Source organism: Centroberyx gerrardi, chromosome 22 (assembly GCF_048128805.1).
Source record: "Centroberyx gerrardi isolate f3 chromosome 22, fCenGer3.hap1.cur.20231027, whole genome shotgun sequence".
Classification (NCBI taxonomy): domain Eukaryota; kingdom Metazoa; phylum Chordata; class Actinopteri; order Beryciformes; family Berycidae; genus Centroberyx; species Centroberyx gerrardi.
Genome location: NC_136018.1, coordinates 6,051,503 through 6,073,909, shown reverse-complemented (window position 1 = coordinate 6,073,909; position 22,407 = coordinate 6,051,503). Strand labels below are relative to the sequence as shown.

The 22,407-nt window shown below is 43.8% G+C and overlaps 1 protein-coding gene across 3 annotated transcripts in view; it reads left to right on the top strand.

Annotated features, from left to right (window-relative positions):
• The window catches only part of arhgap21a (Rho GTPase activating protein 21a), a 76,859-nt gene that overhangs the window by 34,363 nt on the left and 20,089 nt on the right, over positions 1–22,407 (top strand). For 2 of the 3 annotated variants that reach the window (XM_071895429.2, XM_071895428.2), the window contains exons 2-6: positions 3,800–3,988; positions 6,293–6,314; positions 17,147–17,239; positions 18,235–18,313; positions 18,852–18,906. In XM_071895429.2, coding sequence (XP_071751530.2) covers positions 3,800–3,988; positions 6,293–6,314; positions 17,147–17,239; positions 18,235–18,313; positions 18,852–18,906 — 438 coding nt within the window. Of the gene's footprint in view, positions 1–3,799; positions 3,989–6,292; positions 6,315–17,146; positions 17,240–18,234; positions 18,314–18,851; positions 18,907–21,913; positions 22,158–22,407 lie in introns of those variants that run through there. The other variant, XM_071895430.2, reaches the window with a different exon arrangement.

The following is a 22,407-nucleotide window of genomic DNA, read 5'->3' as shown; positions in this document are numbered from 1 at the left end:
GACTCACAGACTAAAAAAACTGTGGAGAAAAGCCGGGTCCACAGGTAATGCCATTCAAATCCACACAAAGTCCTGGTCTCACATACATAAACAAACACAAATGTGCATGCAAATGCACCGTCCTGCGGGCTACAGCGCCATATGGCAGCACACAGATCAAACCCTCAATATGCACATAATGGATACTGTTTTGATGAATAGATGGCATGCATAAGTGGGCAATGCCAGTATATATTATTGAGATGACTGTGTGGGTTTGTTTGGAGTTGAATTACCTTTTGAACATGAGTCTCAGTTTTTTTACTGGAACTGGTGGTAGTGGAAACCTATAGTGTGTTACTGCAGTGCTACACAGCCATAGTTTACCTCCACACTGCGCAATGCTGCTGCTTCTCTTGCTCTATAATTATTATAGAGTATAACATGTTATATATAGAGATGGAAAATGTGTGTGTGTGTGTGTGTGTGTTTGTGCGCGTATGTGTGTGTACATGTGTGCACACGCACCAAACAGGGCATTTGTGCCTAATGGCTTAGCTATTGCGTAACTCAACATGAAATTTTAAGCATGGAATCAAAACAAACAACTGAGGACCAAGCGGGATTGTGTCAGCCTCCCCTCTCCTCTCCTCTCCTCTCCTCTCCTCTCCTCTCCTCTCCTCTCCTCTCCTCTCCTCTCCTCTCCTCTCCTCTCCTCTCCTCTCTCTTCTCTCCTCTTCTCTCCTCTCCTCTCCTCTCTCTTCTCTCCTCTCCTCTCCTCTCCTCTCCTCTCCTCTCCTCTCCTCCTCTCCTCTCCTCTCCTCATTTTCTTTCCCAGCTACATTGTGGACTGTGGAGAATTTCCAGGCCCACACCACGGGGTATTTGGTGGTGATTTCACCAGTCGTCCCATTAAGCCCACACCCAGCCCACTCTCCGGAGGCCTCTACATCTGCTGCTCCCAGACAGGAGGAGGAGAGGTGTGGATAGAGAAGCTTGGAGAGTTTGTGAGGGCAAGGAGACCCAGAGAAAAGAGAGAAGGGCGGTGGAGAGAATGGCTTTGTTTTGGACCCGTCCCTAAGATGTATTTTGGTGGGAAAAAGGCCTGTAGAGAGAGCTGGGTTGAGGCTGAGGCTCTTGGCAGGCCGTCCTGGCCCAGAGTCACTGTGGTGGTGTTAGCGACGACCGCTAACGCACGCCCTGCGGTGCCGCGGTTCGACTCCACCGTTATTTTGATGATGGATGTGACATAAGTCTCGCTGCTCAGACAGCCCAGAGCAGCAGGAGACATCAGAATGGCTTTCTCATTGACACCGCTATTATAGAGTTGTTGTGATTAAGAATCACAGAAGAGTTTTCTGATGTGTGTTTATGGTAACGTTACAGGAAAAGTCTGACCAGGAAAAGAAATTCTGACCAAAATGGATTTAAAAAGCAGTTTGAAGTCCTCATGAATGTACCTTACCACCCAGAAAATGTCAAGTGGTGCAACCATATAAAAAAATTGAAATAATGCCTTTTCACTGTATTTACTCCCACTGAAAACTTCAATCACTGTAGTGCCTAAAATGCATATAACTATTAGCCTAGATTAAGAATTGTATTGAGAAAAGTTTTGTTCCCCTCTTGTATGTTTGGACTCTTGCATCACCTGACATTTTTGGACTTGGAACACCAAAAATGAATTACTCTTCAAGAAAATGAATGAAGTTTGTATGAAGTATTCATTGCAGAATAATTGAATATATTAGGCTACATCATGTGTTTCTTTAATATGTTTGGGTAAAATAATGGATTTGGACAAAAAAAGGCATCTTGTGTCATTGACCCATATCACAGTGCAAGCTCTTTTTTGGTTTGCTTATGATTTGTCTGTCTACAGTACCTCTGCATGTGTGTGTGTGTGTGTGTTTTTCTTAGGTCTCGTAACATCATCTTCAGGAAAAGATGGTCATGGACGTAGACTCAAGTGACTCACTGTATTTTCTGCTTAGTTACAGTTGCCATTTGAGACCGAAGTAAAGCCCTTTTCCTCATAAACAGCTTTTGTAATAGAACATTTACTGTACGATGGCTACGGCTGATGTGCAGCATGTGTTGTGTTATGTAGGCATAAACTTAGGGTGACGCGTTATGCAAGCGGAGAGCAGTCGGTATTTTGGGGTTGTTTTTATCCCGTGTTAGTCATAGTAGGTACAAAGGAATGTAGAAGATAAGTCTGTCATCATGCAGACATGCCAAATAGCCCTCCTCAGCCCCAAATGTGCTATAACCAAAGCCATATGTATCATTGTGGAACTTTGGGCGGTACGATTACAGCCAAAATGATAATCCTGACTATTTTGGCAGATAGGCTATTTCACTGTTATTAATCACGATTAGTAGTCTCTGTAATGTCAGGAACAAAGTTATTTGACTGTATTTTTTGGCATCTTTTATCAACATCTTGACTATTTTCAACTAACCACACCAGAGATTCTATGATTAACTGTGGAAACTATATAAAATCGCAATGCATGTGATGTCTAATCAACAGCTTCTAGTGAATGTGATGCATTTCTCACTGATCAGACAGCTCAGAGCAGCAGGGGAGACCAGGGCGGGTTTCTCATTTACGCTCCTATGTAGAATTGCTGTCCTTAAGAGTCAGGGAATACTATGAACTCTGTGACACATTCGGGCTAACTTTAAAGGGCTGCCTCTTTGTTTACTCTACTCTCAGTGTGTGTGTGTGTGTGTGTGTGTTTTGGGGGTGGTATTACAATATATTACAGAGTGATAACTACTTATGCAATCAGTACCACTTGAAGCCACCTTACCTGTAAATCCACTCCTACTCCACTGTGATAGTACTCACATAGCAGTGTGACAACAGCTATCTGTCATGTGTTCATGTTGACAGAGCCGAGCACCTGGCTTGTACAATTTTTTTTCGACTTGATTTGTAGGATTGTAGGTCAGGGATTACACATCACACCAGAACGTCTTGCTGAAGAAGCTGTTTTGAACATTATTACTTCTGAGAAAGAAAATTGCAGCCTCTTGCAAGTTGCATTTGTCAATACTGTAGTGTCAATGTTTTATCAATTATTTACGCAGCATTACTTAACACACAAACACCTTACAACCCAGCGACCTGCAATGAACTCTGTTGTGTACTTCCTCCTCTGATTACCCGAGCACCAGGCATAGAGCTGCGCAAACCTTGACCGCAAAATGACACCTTGTTATTGGGCAGAAACAACCTGCCCTACTGTGATAACTGTGAAGAATCAACAACAGGGGGATTTCTTGTGTTTTAAATGGAATTGGGAAGGAAGGTCCATGCTTACCCATGGGCTGTTTCATCCGCGGAAACAGACTTTTCTTTGTTATAGCAAAGCCACTTTGCTTTACATAATTACCAGGGGTGAAGTGAGTGGAGTGACTGTAATTTGATGTGACTCTGGGTTTATTCTTACCAGTCACCACATGAAAATGGTGGTTTTACTGTTAATGTGTCATTCTCTCTTTAGCCACACTTGGTTTCTTTAAGATGGAGCAATGCATCATCTATGGCGCAATATGCTGCCAGTTTTTTTTTTATTGAATAACAGTATGGTTGCCATGTTTTCATTCCAAACATCTCACTCAAAATGCCATTGTGCTCACTAAAGACAGCCTTTTTTAAAATGCTCCCCTCCCTTCTCATCTTTCTCTCCAATTATTTTCAGAATGTATGCACTCATGATGCTGTACAGTGTTTTGGAAAAAATAGAGGTTCTATATGTTCCAAACTAAGATCAATGCTGACCTCCCTGCATCTCTGTCCTTCCTCCAGGCCAAGCAGAAGGATGGGCGCGATCAGAGCGAGGCGTCGGCCACGGCTTCTCCCGGCGGAGAGGAGGAGCCCTTCTCCTGGCCGGGGCCCAAGACGCTCCACCTGCGCCGAACCTCCCAGGGCTTCGGCTTCACGCTGCGGCACTTCATCGTCTACCCGCCTGAGTCTGCCGTCCACTCCTCTCTTAAGGTGAGGGCACATTGTCTCTGTAACGCATATCATGTAATAAAGTACTCTGCCTTCTTTCCAGACATTGTCGCAAAATGTTTAAACAAAGTGAAACTGTATTGGAAACAGATGAAATTATCTCAGACCATTGCCATATTTTAATAGTAGTCTTCTTGTCTTCTTGCTAACGCTGGTTCAGCCAAACTGCCGTGGGCGCCTAAATTATGACCAATGTGTCATGTGAATGATGTAAGGTTTACTTATTGTCATGGCAATGCTGGTCCAGATTGGAATTGAAAAAATGTGACTCCATGCAGCTTTTTGCTGTTCACACTGATTGGAAAACATAAAATCTGTGTCACGTGAGGGAAAAAAAACAGAAATTGGACACTTTTAGCTATAGTGTGAACATAGCCATAGACAAATACCAGTGCATTTATTGCATTTGGAAAATTAGGAGATTTTGAATTGAGTCTAGTTTAGAAAACACACATCATGTAAGTGAACATCAATATTTGAGGCTCTTCAAATTTCTGTCCAGTTAGATTTGTATTTAAATTTGTATTTAACTGTTTGAATCCATTTTCAAACATCTTTTTGGCCCAGGTCGGCCTCTGCTCACCACACATGGACCAGCTAGTATTTTAGAGATGGGGTTTGTTATAGCTAAAGGGGAAAGTATCGAAGGTAGTAGCATAAGTATCTGTAGAGGGAGATGAACAGACTCTTTAAGTGCTCATCACTGAGACTACACTAAAGGGCAGCACAATGTTGCTATTGACTTGTAATGTCAATATGCACATGTAATGTCATTTAATGTCAAGGTCATACAGCGAAGGGTTTTCCAGAGTGTCTCTGACTTGTATCATCCCACCTGGGATGTCTGCCAGCCGTCCAGGATAACATCAGCAGCAAGCTGCCCTTTTGCATTAATCCTGATGTTAAAGCACTTCCACCTCCTAATGGACACTGTCTACAGGGCTTTAGGTAAATACTACAGGACTGCTTCCTTTAATGGGAAAATGTTTTCAAGTCATCTTTCTGAAGGCTTATTACGGCTTCCCTAGTTTGGGGGGAGTCAGATTTTTTGTAAGTGATAATTCAGGATAAGTTGTGTTTATTTTGCTCTGAAGTGTATTTTGACAACCTCTTCAGTGCGCAAAGAAGGATTTCATACAAAGCCCTCTCTTTCTTATAGCTTTTGGCTGAGGTTCTGACATTTGGATGAGAAACTGTGGCACGACAGTTTATATATTTCAGAGATTTGTGCAACCAAATAGATGGGCAGGCTCTCCCTGGAGGTCTTCCTGGGTATCACAATGTTGTTTTGGCCTCTTTCATCCTCATATGTCAGTGACTTCAAGTCCAATCTGGGCCACTTTGTGTTTCTATGATCTCACTTTAACTTAATCTTATGATATGAGAGTTTTGCTATGAACTTTCATTGAACTGCCATTAGCAAGAGTTTGTTCTCATAAAAACTGACAGTTTCTGTAAAAGCAGAATACAGCCTGTCTCCTGCAGTAACCGCTGGCATTATGCTCATTCATAATGCTTTTGATATATGGAACTACACAACAAAAGCAAGTAATTGCTCTGCAAAACTTAGTCTGGCTTTTAGCTGACTGTCTAAGTCTTCTCTAGCCCGCTTACCATGAGACACGGCTGAGTGAATCTGGGAAATATTCAAATTGAAACCTTAAATTTCACCCTGTCCAGTCACACTTACTGTAGACCCTAACCAGGTCCTCCATTACGTAACCCAATCATGACTGGGAGAAAAAAAAAACTAATCCTCGTCCTTGTACATTCACCAAATTTCATTGTAATTACTTTTAGGGTCTGGAGCTCTTGAGTAATCTCAGTCTCAGCCTATTGGGGTTAGCTTGAAGAGGGTCAGACAGTCTTAAGGAAAGCCTTGGGAAAGCAGGGAGTCTTAAAGGATACATGGAGAACATATGTGTCACTGAGGGGGTACGGATTAAAGGAGGCGTGTGGGTTTTAACCAGCGCTCTGAGGGAAATTAAGGATTTACGCGCTAAGGAAATGGAAAAACACAAACATGGCTATGATGTGGCTTTTTCTATAAAACTCTCGGGTAACGCTCTGGACCGCCCCGCCTCTTGTCCCCCTGTGTCCTTTGTCGCATTTGTTCCAATTAACTGTGTTTAATGATAGCGAACGCTCCTCTCCTCCTCTCTGGATCCTCTCCTCCTCCTTCACTGCTGGGACAGTCACTTCGTCTTCATTACGGAAAACTCTCGAACCTATGAAATTGAATAAGGAATCATCTGACATCTTTTTCGTCTCTGTTTTTTCTTGTAGGATGAAGACAATGGCAGCCGAGGTAAGTGTAGAAAGACATATTTATCTTTTACATTACTGTATGCGCTGCCGGGATGTGCACTGTGTGTAGCTGAAACATCAGGTGGGGCTATGAGGGAAACAAAAGGAAGACAGACAGTGATCTGACCATGACACAGAAACCATTTGTCCGCTTTTACTTTCATGTAACTCCGGAGCTCTGCTGTCACTAGAATAGGGATCAAATTAGGATGAGAGCAGCCAATTTTCCCCAATGTATCCTCACTCTTCACAGATTCAAATAAGCTAGAAGCACTTTGATGATTCCTAGTGTCTTGGTCTAATTTTTCATCACTGAAAAAGCAAATGTAGTCTCATTGATAGCTTATCAAATGCACCGTTTTGGCCTGGGCAGGGAGATGATATTACTGCCGTTATAAAGCTGCATGTTGCAGGTGAAGTTGTCTTTTCCGCAGTGTTATGCTGCACTGTGGTGGTTGAAGCCCTGGTCCGTCCTCCTTCCTCCTCAGCGCAGCAGTCAGAGCTTTGCTGTTAGCTTGGCAAGGCCTCAGCATTCCTCAGAGCATCCGGCCCATCATTCCAGTCTTCTCTATTCCTCTCACGTCTACAGCCAGCCCAGCATGAAAGCAGGGGGATAGCACTGCTGCGCTTCATCACCAGCTCTCTCAAACAGCTCTGCGCCGCATCACACGTCTGTCCGGTATACAGACACAAAAAAAGGCACATTTACATATGCTCTCATGCACACACATGCACAGACACACAATCAGACACCTTTCTCTCTCAATCTGATTCTAGTTCATTCCAAACAACAGTTTGGTCTTAAAGAAATAATACATGACATTTTCATATAAATAAATGTTTGATTTCCTACTCTCTATTGCCAAGTAATGTAACACAATAGTGATTCAACCTATAGCCAGTTCATAAAAGCTTTTACAAGCTTTTACATTACATCTGTTCTAAACACCCGGTAGGTCTTTCTCTGGGAAAATGCTTTTTGCGTTTTATGTCTCTGGCAGCAGCAACAGCAGTTTGTTTGGACTAAATAATAGAAGAACTGGGTAGATAACATGAGCAGCGATAGCCACCATGGCTGAACAGACAAAGAAAAGACCGGTACCTACAAAAAGTCAAACTTCATCAAAAGAAAGTCAAAGGAAAAAGGCGTCACAGTACTGGCCACACTGTTTGACTGCCTCTGGGAAGTGCAGTGCAAAAACACCACATTACCGCTCAGCACCAAAGATGTTGCCAAAAAAAAAAAAAGTGAGAATCTCATGGATTATGACTTTAAAGATATTAATCTTTGTTTACGTTACGCTCATAATCATGAACCACAGCACTGAGACTGCTATCGTATCTCATGTGCTGGGTTACACCGTCGTATGGCTGATACTGTTTAGACTACACCGTTAAATCTTGGCACATGCTTAACAGAAAAGACATAATTTCGGCTTCTTGAGCTGTCATAACATCGATATGGTGACGCAGTGGTAGCGCAAGACGTGGACCTGGCATTACAGGCTCTGTTCGTCATGCATTAGAACTCTCTCTAAAAGAAACGCTGCCTTTTCATACTCTGAAATAGAGGTAAAAACTCCCAAACACTGTCTACACTTGCATATCAAATAAATGTATTATCTGGAAACGTTTCCGTCATTTAATATGCAAGTGTACACAGCTTTTGTGGGTTTTTTACTTCTCATTGATTGCGCTCCTCCTACCCACTTGTCACTAAGACTCCCCTTCAGGTGTGCAGAAGATTTCTATGTTCATGAATACTCTTGAATTAGGGAAGTAATCATCGGTCATTAGCTTGATTTTTGGCTTGTTAAAGACCCAAAGCTGGGTTGCGCCCCACCTGGTGTGATTCAGTGGATTGCTATGACATGAGTGGACAGTGAAAGTGAAGAATCCAGGGTGAAAGGAGGGTGAGCGGAGCGCTTGTGATAAATCTGATTCTGAAGGGCTCTCAACGGGAAATTGAGCAAGTGGTGGATTCCTGTAAGTGTCCCTCAGCATCCCTCTTGGCCCTCGGTGTCACATTCCTCGACTACCCCTCCTCCCCCCCACCCCTCCCTCCCTCCATCCACTTCAATCCCCCCCTCCTCGTTCACCACAGGCCCCGAAACATAAAACATCACACGCACACACACGCACACACAGACACAGGGCCGCGCTGTGGCAAGAGGAAACCCTTGGGGGAATTTGTGTGTCTGTACACATTCTTGCATGGGAGTGTTACACTTTTTATGAACTTGAATTTCTGCGTGTGTGTGTTTGTGTAAGTGCCGATATTATCAAATATGTAGTGCGTTGTTAAGTGCATGTGAGCCATTCACCGCTCAGCTCAATAGATGATGAATAATGACCCTGAGAGCCCCCCCGCTGCCACAGGAAGTCGCTTGGCTCGCTTCCAGCTTCCCATAAATCCCTCTCTGCTTCACACCGCGCTCAGAGACCCGGCCATGCTGACAGGTAGCGGGGCATGTATGCATATCAGAAATGTCAGGAATCCCCCTGAGGGTCCACAGCTGATAGAAACAAGGGCTGCACAATTAATCATGTATAAACTTATATTGCGACTGTAGTTTCCACAACAGATAAGCGCAGAATATCGGAATTATCGTAAATGGTGAAGCATTTCATGTAATTCATAAGTGATGTTCGTATGCGGTGCAAAAAATGCAGTAAAAGCAATCGTGATCAATATCTAGAAAAATAATCAGAATTATTACTTCTGACAAAATCATATAGCCCCAATAAAGACGTATTTCTGAAAAGGTTCTACGCATGCTGGACTAAAATGTTTCTTAGGATCTTGAGTGTCGTTTGGAGTCACTTTTCACGACTGCCTGGCTTTTCCACGCAGCACTCTCAATTTCAAACTGGACCTCAAGCGATAAAAGCAGTTCCTGATCACGACTGTTTCGTTTTTACACCGTATAGTTTTAACACTGCCTTTAAAGCTGTTACGTAGTCTGATAATAGATGGAAGAAGTGTGTCCTAGTGGGTAGAGAGGTCCCATAAATCAAAGGGAACTGGTTCAGTCCCTGCAACAGCCAAGGTGCCCGTCAACAGCCATGTGTCCTGTCAAAATATCCTTGAGCAAAACAGTAAACCCCTACCCGCACTGAACTGTATGTTGCTCTGGATAAGGGTGTCATCAAAACACCTAAAATGTAAAAAGTAAGGGCAGATTTAAAGCTGCAGTATGCAACTTTTCCCCTTGAAGTGTATTGTTAATCCCGCCCTCCTCCCCCTCAGTTGGTCAAGTTCCCACCCCAACACTTGTCACTCATCAGGCTGAGGTAACCGGCATCCGGAAAGCCACATCAGGCATCGAAGAAGCAGACAGCGAACGCAGGCAGTCAGCGATTTAAAAAAAAGCAAAAGTCTTGCAAAAAGCAATGCCGATGCTCACTGTGTTTTCGAACGGGTCTTGTCTGCCACATGCTTCGCTTTGCTGTTCTTTCATTTGTTACTGCTTTCTGCCATTGTTGCTGTTGCTATGGCTTCCCTGCGCTTGATAGCCACAGCCCGACTCACCGCCGGTCGCAACCATAGCAAACGGTATGCGCTCCAAAACATCCAAAACATCACTGAAAAGCCAATTTCAGGCAAACGGTGGGATTTAGGCATGTGCACACAGGGTCAAACACAGACGCTGACTGATAATGTATAATATATCCTATAGGTACGTATTATTTTAACGTAAAAAAAAAGTTGCATACTGCAGCTTTAAGCCACCCAGCTCCAGTTTTGTATGGTTTTCTGTGTCCCAGTCGCAGATAGCAGTGCAGGTCTGTGATGTTCGCTGCAGCCTCCCGGCCTCCCCAGCGAGCTGCAGTGCAGTTTATTTGCTTGACTCCGGGCCAGCGTGTGATGAGGCTGTTGGTGTTTGGAGAGAGGGGGCCTTCTGACCGCATGTTGACTAGCTGGGTGTTGCCGCTGGAAACACTTCAAAACCCCCAGAAACACACACACACAGACACACACACACACAGACACAGACATAGAAATATGGATAAACAAACACAGACATAGATATATAGGTGCATGGAGGAAGTTCATCGCAACCCAAACATGGAAACAGAGGAATGATGAATGCCTTACTCTGTGTGTGTGTGTGTGTGTGTGTGTGTGTGTGTGTGTGCGTGCGTGCGTGTGCGTCTCAAATATGGATCTGTTTATTTCCTTTCACAGCGGTTGTGTACATACCAAGCGCCTGTTATTTCAAATCCTCCTCTCTATCTCACTCTCTCTCTCTCTCTTCTTCCCTTCCTCTTCTCTCTCTCTCTTCTTCTTCCCTCCTTCCATTTTTCCTCCCTCCCCCTTCTATATCTCTCTCTCTCACTCTCTTCGGTTGTGTATTTTAGCAAGCTGTTGAAGGGTAAAACACAAATGAGGCATATTGTGCTATGCTTGTGAAACTGTGGTACTTCAAGGCAACAAAAAGAGCGATATAAAAATTTCCCCATCTGTTCAAATATTTGTTTTTCATTCTGTGTGAAAGTTTTCGCTGCAGATATTGGCTTTATTTCCCTCATTTTTTAAATTTTTATTTTTTTGGTCAGATTTTGGTTAGCGTCCATAAAGATTGCAGAGGGAGCCATAGCACAAGCAAACAGAATTCCCCAGTATTCTCTGGTGGGTTTTTAAACGCCCCACCTTCTTTAACAGAGCTTTGTCCAGCTTGCTCGTCTCTCAAAGTTTTCTCTCTCTCTCTCTCTCCTTATCTCTCTTTCCCTCTCTCTCATTCTCTCACTTTCTCTCTCTCTTTCGCTTCTCTCTCTCTCTTTCATTTTCTCCTCTATCTCTTGCTTTCTCTTTCCGTTTCTCTCTATATCTGTTTTCCTTTTTTTTCCTAGATGACTTCTTGACTTAAAATTCCCCAGCTTTTGTTCCCATCAGGCCCTACTTGAACTCACAAGATCCAGTTTCATTTTAATAGCATATTTTTTCTCTTATTTTACTCTGGCTCCAGCACCTGGCCTGTGTTTTATCTTTGAATATATGTCTACAAATACACAGAATCCACAGGTATGTACTTGCATAAATTGTTTTAAGTCTGACAACTTTTTTTGATATGTGTTGACATACACCTATCCATCTTGAAGTAATTTAATCATGGGTCTTAAGTCTTAAAACCCTCTTTTAAGCAAGTCCAAATATCTCATTCTAATTTTCTTTGTTTTAATAGTTTTCTTGAAACAAGTGGTAGTATATTAGGATAAGGAAGATCGCACCATCTGTTTCAAGATATTGTAATTCATTGTTTCCAGACAATTCCCAGAACAAGCTTAGCTGAACTGAAACCCCCTTGACAGATTGTTTGGCTTGTTTTAAGAAAAAATAGGATTTTAAGCTGAGGATTCAATCTTAATACAAGATTGAATCACCTGTTAACTTGGCCTTTTTCACTGTGTGGTTAGAATTAATTCAGTACGTATCCTCTTTCCCCTGGGTGGATTTTGGTATTTGGAATTCTTAGAAAAAACTGATGGAAAGTACACCACCACCTTTCTGTCCGTGATGGAAAAAAACACCAGATGTGTGTGTGTGTGTGCGTGTGTGCGTGTGTGTGTTATTGTTGACAGTGGCTGCAATGAGCGGATGAGCGGACAGATGTAGTAATGGTGTCAGCCATGTTATACTAATGGCATATCTCTCCCAGGTCAGGAGTGGAAATGACTTATTTGGGAAGGACCCCAGCCCTTCAGGAATTTAGCCCTGCGGGTTGTTATTTGCACACACACACACACACACACACACACGTAAAGACAAACTCCTGACTTGACATTGTCAGTGATGACAGGGGCTTTAATGCACGCTGGCATACCTTCCCCCGCTGTGTGCTTAGGTTACTGACATGAAGCTGTGGCTGTTTACGGAGTACAGCGATTAGTGAAATGAGACCTGTCCATCCGAGACTGGCACTTACAAGCTGTTTCGCCATCTGACAAAGTCTATTTACACAGTTGTGAGGCTGTGGGTTTGTTAAGGGTTACAAGGGGGTGAGGAACGGGGTCGGGTTGCTATTTTGTACCCAGGTGTCTTGGCAGGGTTGAAGTTTGACAGTAAATTTGTACAAATGCCACAGCGCTTAGACTAGTCGGCGGTGTGTTAACCGTGCACAGAATGTCTGTTCATGGGAATGGGATCAACAAAGAAAATATATTCCAATATTTAATTTAATTTCATGACGGGCAGAATGTTTTCAGAGCTTCATCAGTGTCTTCTTCGCCCAGGGCAATCCCACTCCTTCGAGTCGAAGTTTGACAATACGGCACGCTGTGCTTTTGAAGGAAGTTGGAGTTTGTGGATTTAAGTGGAATACGCTTGTGCTCTGACCTTCCCACACTATGGGGAGACCTCCTTGTGCCAGGATCATGTGCCTCCCATTTTCATATTTCTCTGCTGGAGCAGAGCTGAGATAGATAGCCATCTAAACGCACACACAGTCCTCCTCCTCTGTGTTTGAAGTGTTGGGAAAGTTGGAGGAAAGCACACACAGTTCCTAGCTCAGGTCCAGATCCACCTCTCTCTCTCTCTCTGTCAGAGTGAGAGAGCTAGGGAACACTGTTTCGACTGCACATCTGCATATGTTATTGTGTATGTTTTATGTATACCCATGCATGTGTGTATGTGCATGTGGTGTTTGTAAGTGTGAGAGAGAGCGAGATGGATAGAGAGGCATTACGCCAGGGTTAATGCAGTGAGCGGGCGGTGGGCCCGGCCCTCTGTAGAATAACATTATCTAACCCAAAACAACGGGGGAGCGGGGAGCCAGCCCACACAACCAGGCCCAGCTGTGCAGCCGGGGACGGCAGCCAAACCAGAGCTTGTTAAGGCCATAGAGCAACGCTGACACCCAGCCACACCAGTGGATGGCCATTGACTGTGCACTGCTACACAGGACTAGATAGAGCTGCATGATATTGACAAAAAGAAAATCATTTTTTGCTTAATATTACAATTGCGATGTGAATTGCGAAACATGTGGACACATATTTTTCTGCAGAATTTATTTTTTCAGTGCCTGTGGGGAAAAAAATAATAAAACCTATTCTGGGAAGAGAAGCGAAATGCCAGTGCTTTGGATTTGGTCAATTTGCAGCTTGATTTTTATGGCCATGGTTTCTGCACAATACCAGGAGAAAGGTTGCGCTATCTTGCAATTTGTAAAGTGTAGTCATCAATATTGTTATTTTGATTAAATGTGTTTGTAATTGTGTTTATCATACCACTAGATTTTCAAGCCAGTGCTGATTCAACAACTACAGTAAGGGTCAGATTTAACTTTGAGAAAACACACATGCACACACCAGACTAGGGTCAAACAGCGAGTACTTTTGTATGGTTTATTTTAGCCTTTTAGGTTTATAATGAGTGAAGCAAGCATGAACAATCACAGGAAAGTATTTTCAGTTCACTTCAGTTTACTGTGACTGACAACTTACCTGACGCCATACTGAGCTGAGAATTATTTGCAAATTTTGGCCAAGGTCTAGTTCAGGCATTCACTAGATCACTAATTGCATTATGCTCCCTTTAGTGTACAGTCTATAAGCATGCAGTACTTTTTGCCTTGTCCACTAGCGTAACATTTGCCCCAAGTACCATCCAAGAGCAAGAGAGTTTTTCAATAGTCATTCTGGGTTTTGGAACGCCCAATGTCAGTATGGGGTGGGCTGATGTATTTCATTAATCCACACAGTAGTTTATGCTTTGGTAAGATGGTTGGGAGCATTAAAATATCTAAAGCTTTAGATTTGCACATTTAATCCTGTTCATCCAGCTGCAGGGCATGGAAACTTCCAGAATCCAATTTGTGCTGCAGAGTTGGAGCACTGTGAGATTGGCTCTGGACTGGGAATCTGCCTAGTGCAGAGTGGGAGTGGAAGAGAGTAGGAGAGAGAGAGGGGGAGAGAGAGGGGGGGGGAGAAGGCATCGGTTGACATCTGCACCTTCAACACAGGTCAATCATATCCTTCATAAGTCTTTCTGACTAAAGATGAAGTTAAGAATGTGACACATTAACAATGCTGCAATGCAATTTTCTAAAGGCTGTGTAAAGAGCAATACAGCCTTTATGCTGCAATATCATTTTTCACATGTCAAGTGTATATCCTCGTCTCAACAGAGCATGATGACACCAGGTCGTCCAATGAGAACACGACTAGCATGAAGGTGAATGGTAACACGGTGTTGCCCTTGACGGTTTTACAGTGTTCCACAGTAATGTCAAAGTCATAAGAAAGATGAGAAACATTTTGTGTGCTCTACTGCCTTCTACTGGATCAAAAAAATCCCTGCATCTGTTGATGACATTTCAGGCATTCACAGCAGCTGACACTCCCATCCAGAGTGACTTACTGTACAGTGAGGGAGCAAGTAGAGATACAGTGTCTTGCTCAAAGATGCATTGGCTGTGGCGGGGATCAAACCTGTGACTTTGCAGTTACAGAGCTGTTTCTCCAACCACCCTGCCAAACGGTTTCAGTGATGATTACAATGTCACCACAAGGTACCAAAGGGAGGGTTTGATGGGTCAGAGCGTTGAAGGACTGATCAGTCAGCTATAGTATGAATTCCCTTTGGAGAGGTTGTAGCTTTTAGATGCTGTCACACAGATGATCCGTAAATCAAAACAATGTACGTCACAGGCATTAATCCTTGGCAGTAACAGTTTTAGCCACAAGAGGGAGGCAGCAGAGTGTGCAGGTGAATGCACTGGACACACTGACATGCCATCATCACAAATGGAAAAAGGGCATGCTTATGTGCAACAACCCACGCTGAAAACATGAGGGAACTTTTTGGGCAATGTGACAAGGCAAGTTTCCTGCCAACAGGAACTGAAATGAATTACATTTTGAAATCTACCAAAACAAATATCTGGATTAGGAGCAAATTTCTGTGTAATATGTGCAACAGTATTGAGAAAGCCTTTCTCTCCACACTGACAATAAGAGAGTGTGTGGTTCAGGTTTGCATTTGAAACAAGAAGTTAGGGATTATCCAGGTTTTAATAGAAGCAGCCCAGAGGTCTTGTGATTAGAAGGTTGCAGGTTCAAATCCCTGGACTAACTGGGATAAACTGGCTGTGGAGAGCGTGTGAGAAACACTCTCCCCTCCCTTGACAGCTACTGCGGAGGTGCCTTTCAGCAAGGCACTAAAGCAATATTCCAACGTTTTAGAACATAAATGAGCATTTTTATGATAGAGGAGAACAGTTTAGGAGAGATACTTCCTGTTTGGGAGAATAGAAATGCAAAATGACAATGGACCCAGGCCTGCTTTGTTGTCTTAAAAGTGGGATCTGTTGTTGGATCTGTTCACGAACGTGTTAAATATACGTTTTCAGGCTATTTTCTTGTCCTCATTCAAATGAATGGAAAGTAAAAATCTGAATGCTGCAAACTCGTCCGCATCCGATCTTGGTGATTAGTTTATATTATGGTTTTCATGGCGGTCAAGTGCTGAATAACCCCCATGTTAAAAGTGGAAGTGGAATATTGCTTTAACCAACAACTGCTCCAGTAGAGCTGCTCACTGCCAGACAGAAGACTGGTTGCATTGGGCAGCTCCCAGTTTTCAATGTATGTTTTCAACGTGAAGCAGGGCGTTGCTGAAAAGAGCATGCGTACTCCGTCAACCTTCCCTGCGGAGAGAAAAGAGCAGTGAGGTGCTCTGATATTGCACTTCCTCAAAGCGGAGGGCTCTAAAAGGCAACTGAGGCCAACTGACAGTGTGGCTTATGGCCCAGGGATGGCTCTATCTCTCACTCAGACACACGCACACAAACACACAGTCGCTCCCTCTCTCTCTCACAAACACACACATCATCGCTGTCTCTTTTTCATATCACACGTGTATTCTGAAGATGAGATTATTGACACACATTCACCCTCCTCCAGTCCTCCATCCTCCTGTTTTGCCCTCTCTCCCTGACGACATGCTGCGCTCTCTCTCTTATCTTTCTCTCTCTCTCTCTCTCTCTCTCTCTTTCTCTGTTGTATGAAACCCAACTCCCCCGTGGCCTGGCTGCCTGTAGCCCTGTCAGCACGCTCTGACCTCTCCTCTGTCTCACACTGCAGCTCAGGACATGTTTGACAGCGTATCAGAGCTGATGGAGGGATGAACTGAGGGTGCAGAGGAAGGGATGGAAAGAGGGATTGAGGGAAAGAGTGATGGTCACAGCACTCAGGGTGTAAAGGGATATTTTAGGACTTATTTCATAAATGGCAGTTTTGTCTAAAGCATTGAGCTTGTGTGTCTTTGACAACCAATACCACTGACAGAGCGTGTGTGTCTTGTTTAGAAAAGCTGACAGTGATGCTAATCAGAGTTGAAGAAGAAGGCATTTTCGCATTGGCTGTGCAACATATAAATGCATACAGGGATGCTCTGTTATTTATATATTTACCTCTCAATATTGACTACTCTCCAAATCACAAGCGGCTGCAATATTTTCTTAGATGAACTCAGACAGCTTCTGATAACAGTTCATGTTTTGCCCACAAGTCAAGTTGCCAATTTTCTATCTTATTCAAATCGAGTCAATCCTTTTGCATTTGCATTGTCCCACCCACACCACCGCAATGTAGTGTTGAAGTGAAATATTCTGCGGAAAGTTGCAATGACATTTTTTCGTCAATATCACGCGGCTCTGCTTTGCAGGCGGTCAGTCGATGACTGTCATTTCAATAAGCCACAGTGTTGCTGCAGTTGAAGCTCTACTGTTTTTCCCCAGCCAGTTACAATATGGCCTAGTTCTGATTCTCCCCTTGCTCTTCCTGACTGTGTGACCAATCGCCTGCGTGCATGTGCTCTCTCGTTGCCAGGGAGACAGCGGAACCGTCTGGAGCCAATGGACACCATTTTCGTCAAGCAAGTGAAGGAGGGAGGCCCCGCCCACGGAGCTGGACTCTGTACAGGTACACACACACACACACATGCTCACACACACACACACACACTGTTGCCATGGAGATCGTTGCAGTCACACTCTTTCTGATAAACGGTAAATCTTATGATTAACTATGCTTGGCTCACGTTTGACCTCAAAGCGCTGTTTGATGCCAAGATTTCCTCACGTCTGTAGTTAATTCCACTTCCTTATAAGCCGCCAGGCAAAACAAATATGAGAGTTACAAAATAACAGATGGCTCCTTTGTGGGAGGTTGAACTAAGCGTTAGATGCACTCTGTTATTCCAACTTCTCTGTTTCTTTTTTTGTTTTTTTTTAGGTCTCCCACTTTCTTTATCCCTCTCACTCATGTGAATCATTTCTAATTTGAAGCAGCAAGGATAAAATAATAAAGCGGCTAGAATTCCTTCCTTGTTAATATATGAATCAGTTCCTTCCAATTTCTGGGGCAAGGTGCTTTCCCTGAAATGGAAGTGACACTGTGGTAACTAAAACCCATGCACAACTGCAGCTCTGTGCGCTGTGCTGTCAGCATTATTGCCAGGTTAGCACAGTGTATTACAGGAAATGCTAAGTGGCCTGGACAAGCCTTCTAAGCTCTCTCCTTTTATCTCTTCCCTCTCCTCTCCTGGGACAGGGGAGTACACCGATTTTCCCACAATTATCTAGTTTCTCTGCTAAACTCTCCTCGCCTGTCTTCCTGTAAGATGGCCATCTTCAGAAAACTTGAATGGAGACGGGTCCCAGCGTGGGGTCCTGCGAGTAAACAAGTGTCTGGCATCCGGCCTTGGTGTTACTATTCTCCTGCGATCTGGACACAGATCTATCTTCCTACTGACGGGAGACACTCCAGAGTCGTTTCCTTGGTCGAGAGCCGTATTGAACGGATTCCAGATCGTTTTCTCGAGTGCAGAGCCACAGTAGTGCAGTTACCTGTTAATTTGTTATGTTGTTATTGCCAGTAAACTGCTGGCACGTTATTTATTCTCAAATTCTCCTCAGGGGATCGGATAGTGAAGGTGAATGGAGAGAGCATCATTGGGAAGACCTACTCGCAAGTCATAGCCTTGATCCAGAACAGGTAAGGACCCCATCACTCTATATTCAATTTCATGGTTCATTGCGTATGCTTCACTATGATGAATAGAATGAATGCCACTTTGATTCAGGCCCTAATGCCCATGTCTATCAAGTTTCTATCAAATCTCTCCACTACAACACCCCACAGCGCATGTTTGTGGACTGAATAACATATTCATAGAGAGGGAGTTAGTAAATCAGTAAAGGAGTGTTTGCCATTGTAAAACTTGTTAGGGGAAGTACACAGGGAATGTAATTTCCTTATCAATGACAACCACGCATGTACCATTTTGTTCCACACTTATTCTCCTCTGCGATTATTATTAGACACAATCATCACATTTCTTACAGTAAATCTGTGTGAGGAGTGCAATGCATTTCGACACTTTGACTCCTGTGTTCTCTCTCTCTCTCTCTCTCTCTCTCTCTCTCTCTCTCTCTGTCTCTCCCTCTCTCTCTCTCTCTCTCTCTCTCTCTCTCTCTCTCTCCTCCACTCTCTCTCTCTCTCTTTCTCACTCCCACACCCTTGCTTCCATCAGTGATGCCTCACTGGAACTCTGTGTGATGCCAAAGGATGAGGACATTTTGCAGCTGGTAAGCATTCATTCATCAGTAAACATCACCAGTGCTCTCAAATATTTTTCCAAGAAGGTTTTGTTTTCATTGAAATACCACGCATGAAAGTGTATAGACATTTTCTATATGCAGGTTATCCTAATTGAAATCTGATTAAATGTCAGAGCGGTGCGCTTCCACTGCGTTGAGCTTAATAGCTTAGTGTGCAACAGATATATAGTTTTATTAAGTGCCTTTGCATATATTTCTTTAGGAAGAATACTATTCTCCTTGGCTTAACGGTAGCCCAGAGCATTTCCTCCCCCTACAAGTAGACTTCATCCAGCAGATGAAGCAGAGAGGGAGAGCAAGAGAGTAGGCAAGCGTCATTCCCTTCGCACATGAGCTTCACATGCATACTGATTTGAGTGAACTATAAATCCTCCTTCAGTCCATCTCACACAGATTTCCATCAAGCAATGCTGAAATGAGAGGATGAATATTTACTCTTAATGGTCAAGATTGGAAACAGGGCGGTCTAATGGTTAGAAAGATTGTTCTGTAACCTGAAAGTCACAGGTTTGATCCATGCAAGATCCAGATGGCTGTTGTTGGACACATTGGTTCTTGCAGAGATCAGTGACTTTCAGGTTACAGGACTTCTTTCTAACCACTAGGCCATCCTGTCGCCCCGTTTCCGATCAAGACTCAATATGCGCCATCTGATGTCGAGAGCTAGACCTTGTGCCACAGTTCCACGCTCCCTTCGTCATTCACGCTGATGAGCTCAGTGATGCGAACAGCCAGCCCACGCCATCCGTCAGGGTCCAGAGCCCCACAGACGATAAGACCACGCCAGGCCACCTCAAACGTTATTCACCTCCCCTTGGAAATTTTCCCTTGGAGCAGAGAACTGAGTCGGATCCCACTGTGATGCTAAATTCCACGCATAGCTAGTTGGCTTGGCCGCAGCTCGCCAAAAGCCACAGAAACTCGCTTTTGGCATTTTGGAATGCGTCTGAGCGCTCACGAGGCCGAAGACTTCTACAGAAGCAATTAGCTGTTTCTCCCCAACGAGGGAAACATGAGTCAAAATTAATTTCTGAGCTTGATCTGCCAGCCAAGGTTATTTTTTTTCCTTTAGAGACTGCCTGCCATTAGCCAGATTAGCGGGTTTAAACTAGTGCATGATATACCGTTCACTCCAACTGCAAATTAAAGTGAAACATAAATACAAGATGTGATTTAATTGGAAAATGTTTCTCTTCCTTTCTCTTTCTTTCTCTTCATTCTCTTTCTTCTCAATATTTGCACTTATACAACAGATACATCACACCTACGTGAGAATCAGTCATTGCTCTAAAATTGTCTTAATGAATACTTATTTATTCCTCGACTATCAATAGCCCGTTGTCTGCTCTGTTTGATGTTTTGGGAGGAGAGAACATGATGAAGTCTTTCAGTGCCGCTGCTCTAACAACCTGGAGACTGAGAATACATTAATACACCATACAGTGTTTTCAAAATGACATTACTGCTGTAGAATTCAGAATGAGAAAATTAAAATAATATTTGTTTAGATAAGGATGGATGGAGGCATGCGGTGGCGTGTGCATATACACAGGCAAGTGTGTGTGTACAGTATGTGTGTCTGTGTCTGTTTTTGTGTGTAGAATGCCTGTGTGTGTTTGTGTGTGTGTGTGTTGGGAGACATTGAGCCACTCACTACCAGAGGGAGTGCAGCTGCAGTCAGCTGACTCCTCTCAGCACACTGTTTACTGGAGGGAGAGAGATAGAGAGATGAAGAAAGAGAGAGAGAGAGAGTGGGAAAGAGAAAGAGAGAGAGACGGGAGAAGGCGCAGATCAGACAAGTGTGCTCTTATGCTCACCCAAAAGTGAACATATGATAGAGCAGCATCTAACAGATGAGAGAGGGACCGACAGAGAGGAGGGAAGAGACTGGAAGTAGGGAGTGTAGAGCATGAGCCATTGAAATGCCAGAGAAACCAAGGAGGGGGAGGGGAGGTTTGACAGTGAGCAGGTGAGAGTGACAGAGCAAAGGAAAGAAATGCTGAGTGTGTTGAGAGAGAAAGAGAAAGCGAGCAGTACAGTGCAGTTAATATTTAAGCCGCTGTATTCTGGCTGCAGCTGTGGGGTCTGGTAGATTTGGATGAGGGCTAAAAGCAGGAAAATGATGGGGATGACCGGACCAGGGAGGCATTCAGGTCTGAGAGGGACAGCGGACAGGCAGCGACACTCCTGATGTTCTCCACTTCTCCATTCCTCTTTCTCCTCTTCATAATCGTCTTCCATTCCTACTCCTGCGATGCCTCCGTCCGGCGTTCCCACAGCAGGATGTATTTTTAGCCTGTGCTGAAGTGACAGAAGTTGCCAGTCTCACCTCCTCACCGCCGGTGTTGTACCTCTCATTTTTCTTTATGCTCACCTGTTTACTTCTCTTTATTCCCTTGTCTTTTTTCTCTCTGCTTGCCCTTCTCTAACCTGTGGACTGCAGTTTTCCAGGGATATCACTGCTCTGGTAAGAAGGGAAACTATACTAACTAGTCACTTTTCTTTGAATTTTCCTGTCTTGTTTGCACCGAATGATTCACAGCGTATTGCACCACCATTAGAACTTGTACTCCCACATCTAGAAGTTGTCAAACCCCTAAAACAAACCAAAATACAGTACCCTTCCCTTGCAGTAGTATGTCCTCTGTGTATTGGTGTATGCATGTTTTTTTCTGAAAAGCAGGTGGACAGCAAGATGAGTGTAAACAGAAAACGAAAGCTTTGATTTTCTGTTTAATCCGAACTGGAAAGTTTTGCACAATTCTCATATCCAGGAAGCTCTTTGTTTTTTTTTTTTTTGTCTGCATGCCTTATGCAAATCTAGAGGGAGGCACCAAACAGCAGACGTGCTGCTGTTGTTAGTACAAACGTAACCCGACACCTCAGGTAGAGTGCTATCGATTAAAGTCCAAGACAACTACTCTCTCCCTTTCATTTCCTCAAGAGCTCGCACACAGCAAGGATGGGGAATTAATGCATGTTCAATACGGGGTCAGGAGTTTTCTCAGTCCTTCACTGGAGAGTGAGTGAGGTTATTACTGGCAGGGCTTAAGTGTTTTTCTATTGAGTTTTGATCAAGGAAAGCGACTTAGTAGTGAGCGTGACAGTGGAGTTGTGGAGCTATGCTGACAGAAGTAGCGATAGTTGCCAACGGCAGACAGAGGCGTCCTCCGTTCAGCCTCTCCTCATGCCTCAGGTCCCACTCTCCAGGGCCAAAGGTGGGTAAGCCCCTGCCAGCTTAATCCTCACTCCGGGTCCCACAGCTTTATTCTGGACCTGGCAGCCTTCCATCTCTCCTTATTTACTTCTGTGCCTTTCACTTTTTTCACTCTTCCACATCTGTTGCTTTTCTGGGCAGTTGATTTTTATCAGTCACATTTCTTCGGAAAGAATTGAGAAACTGTTGAGAGAGGGATGATTATGTTTGGTTTAGAGTAATATACCTGAGTATTATCTCTTCTCTCAATG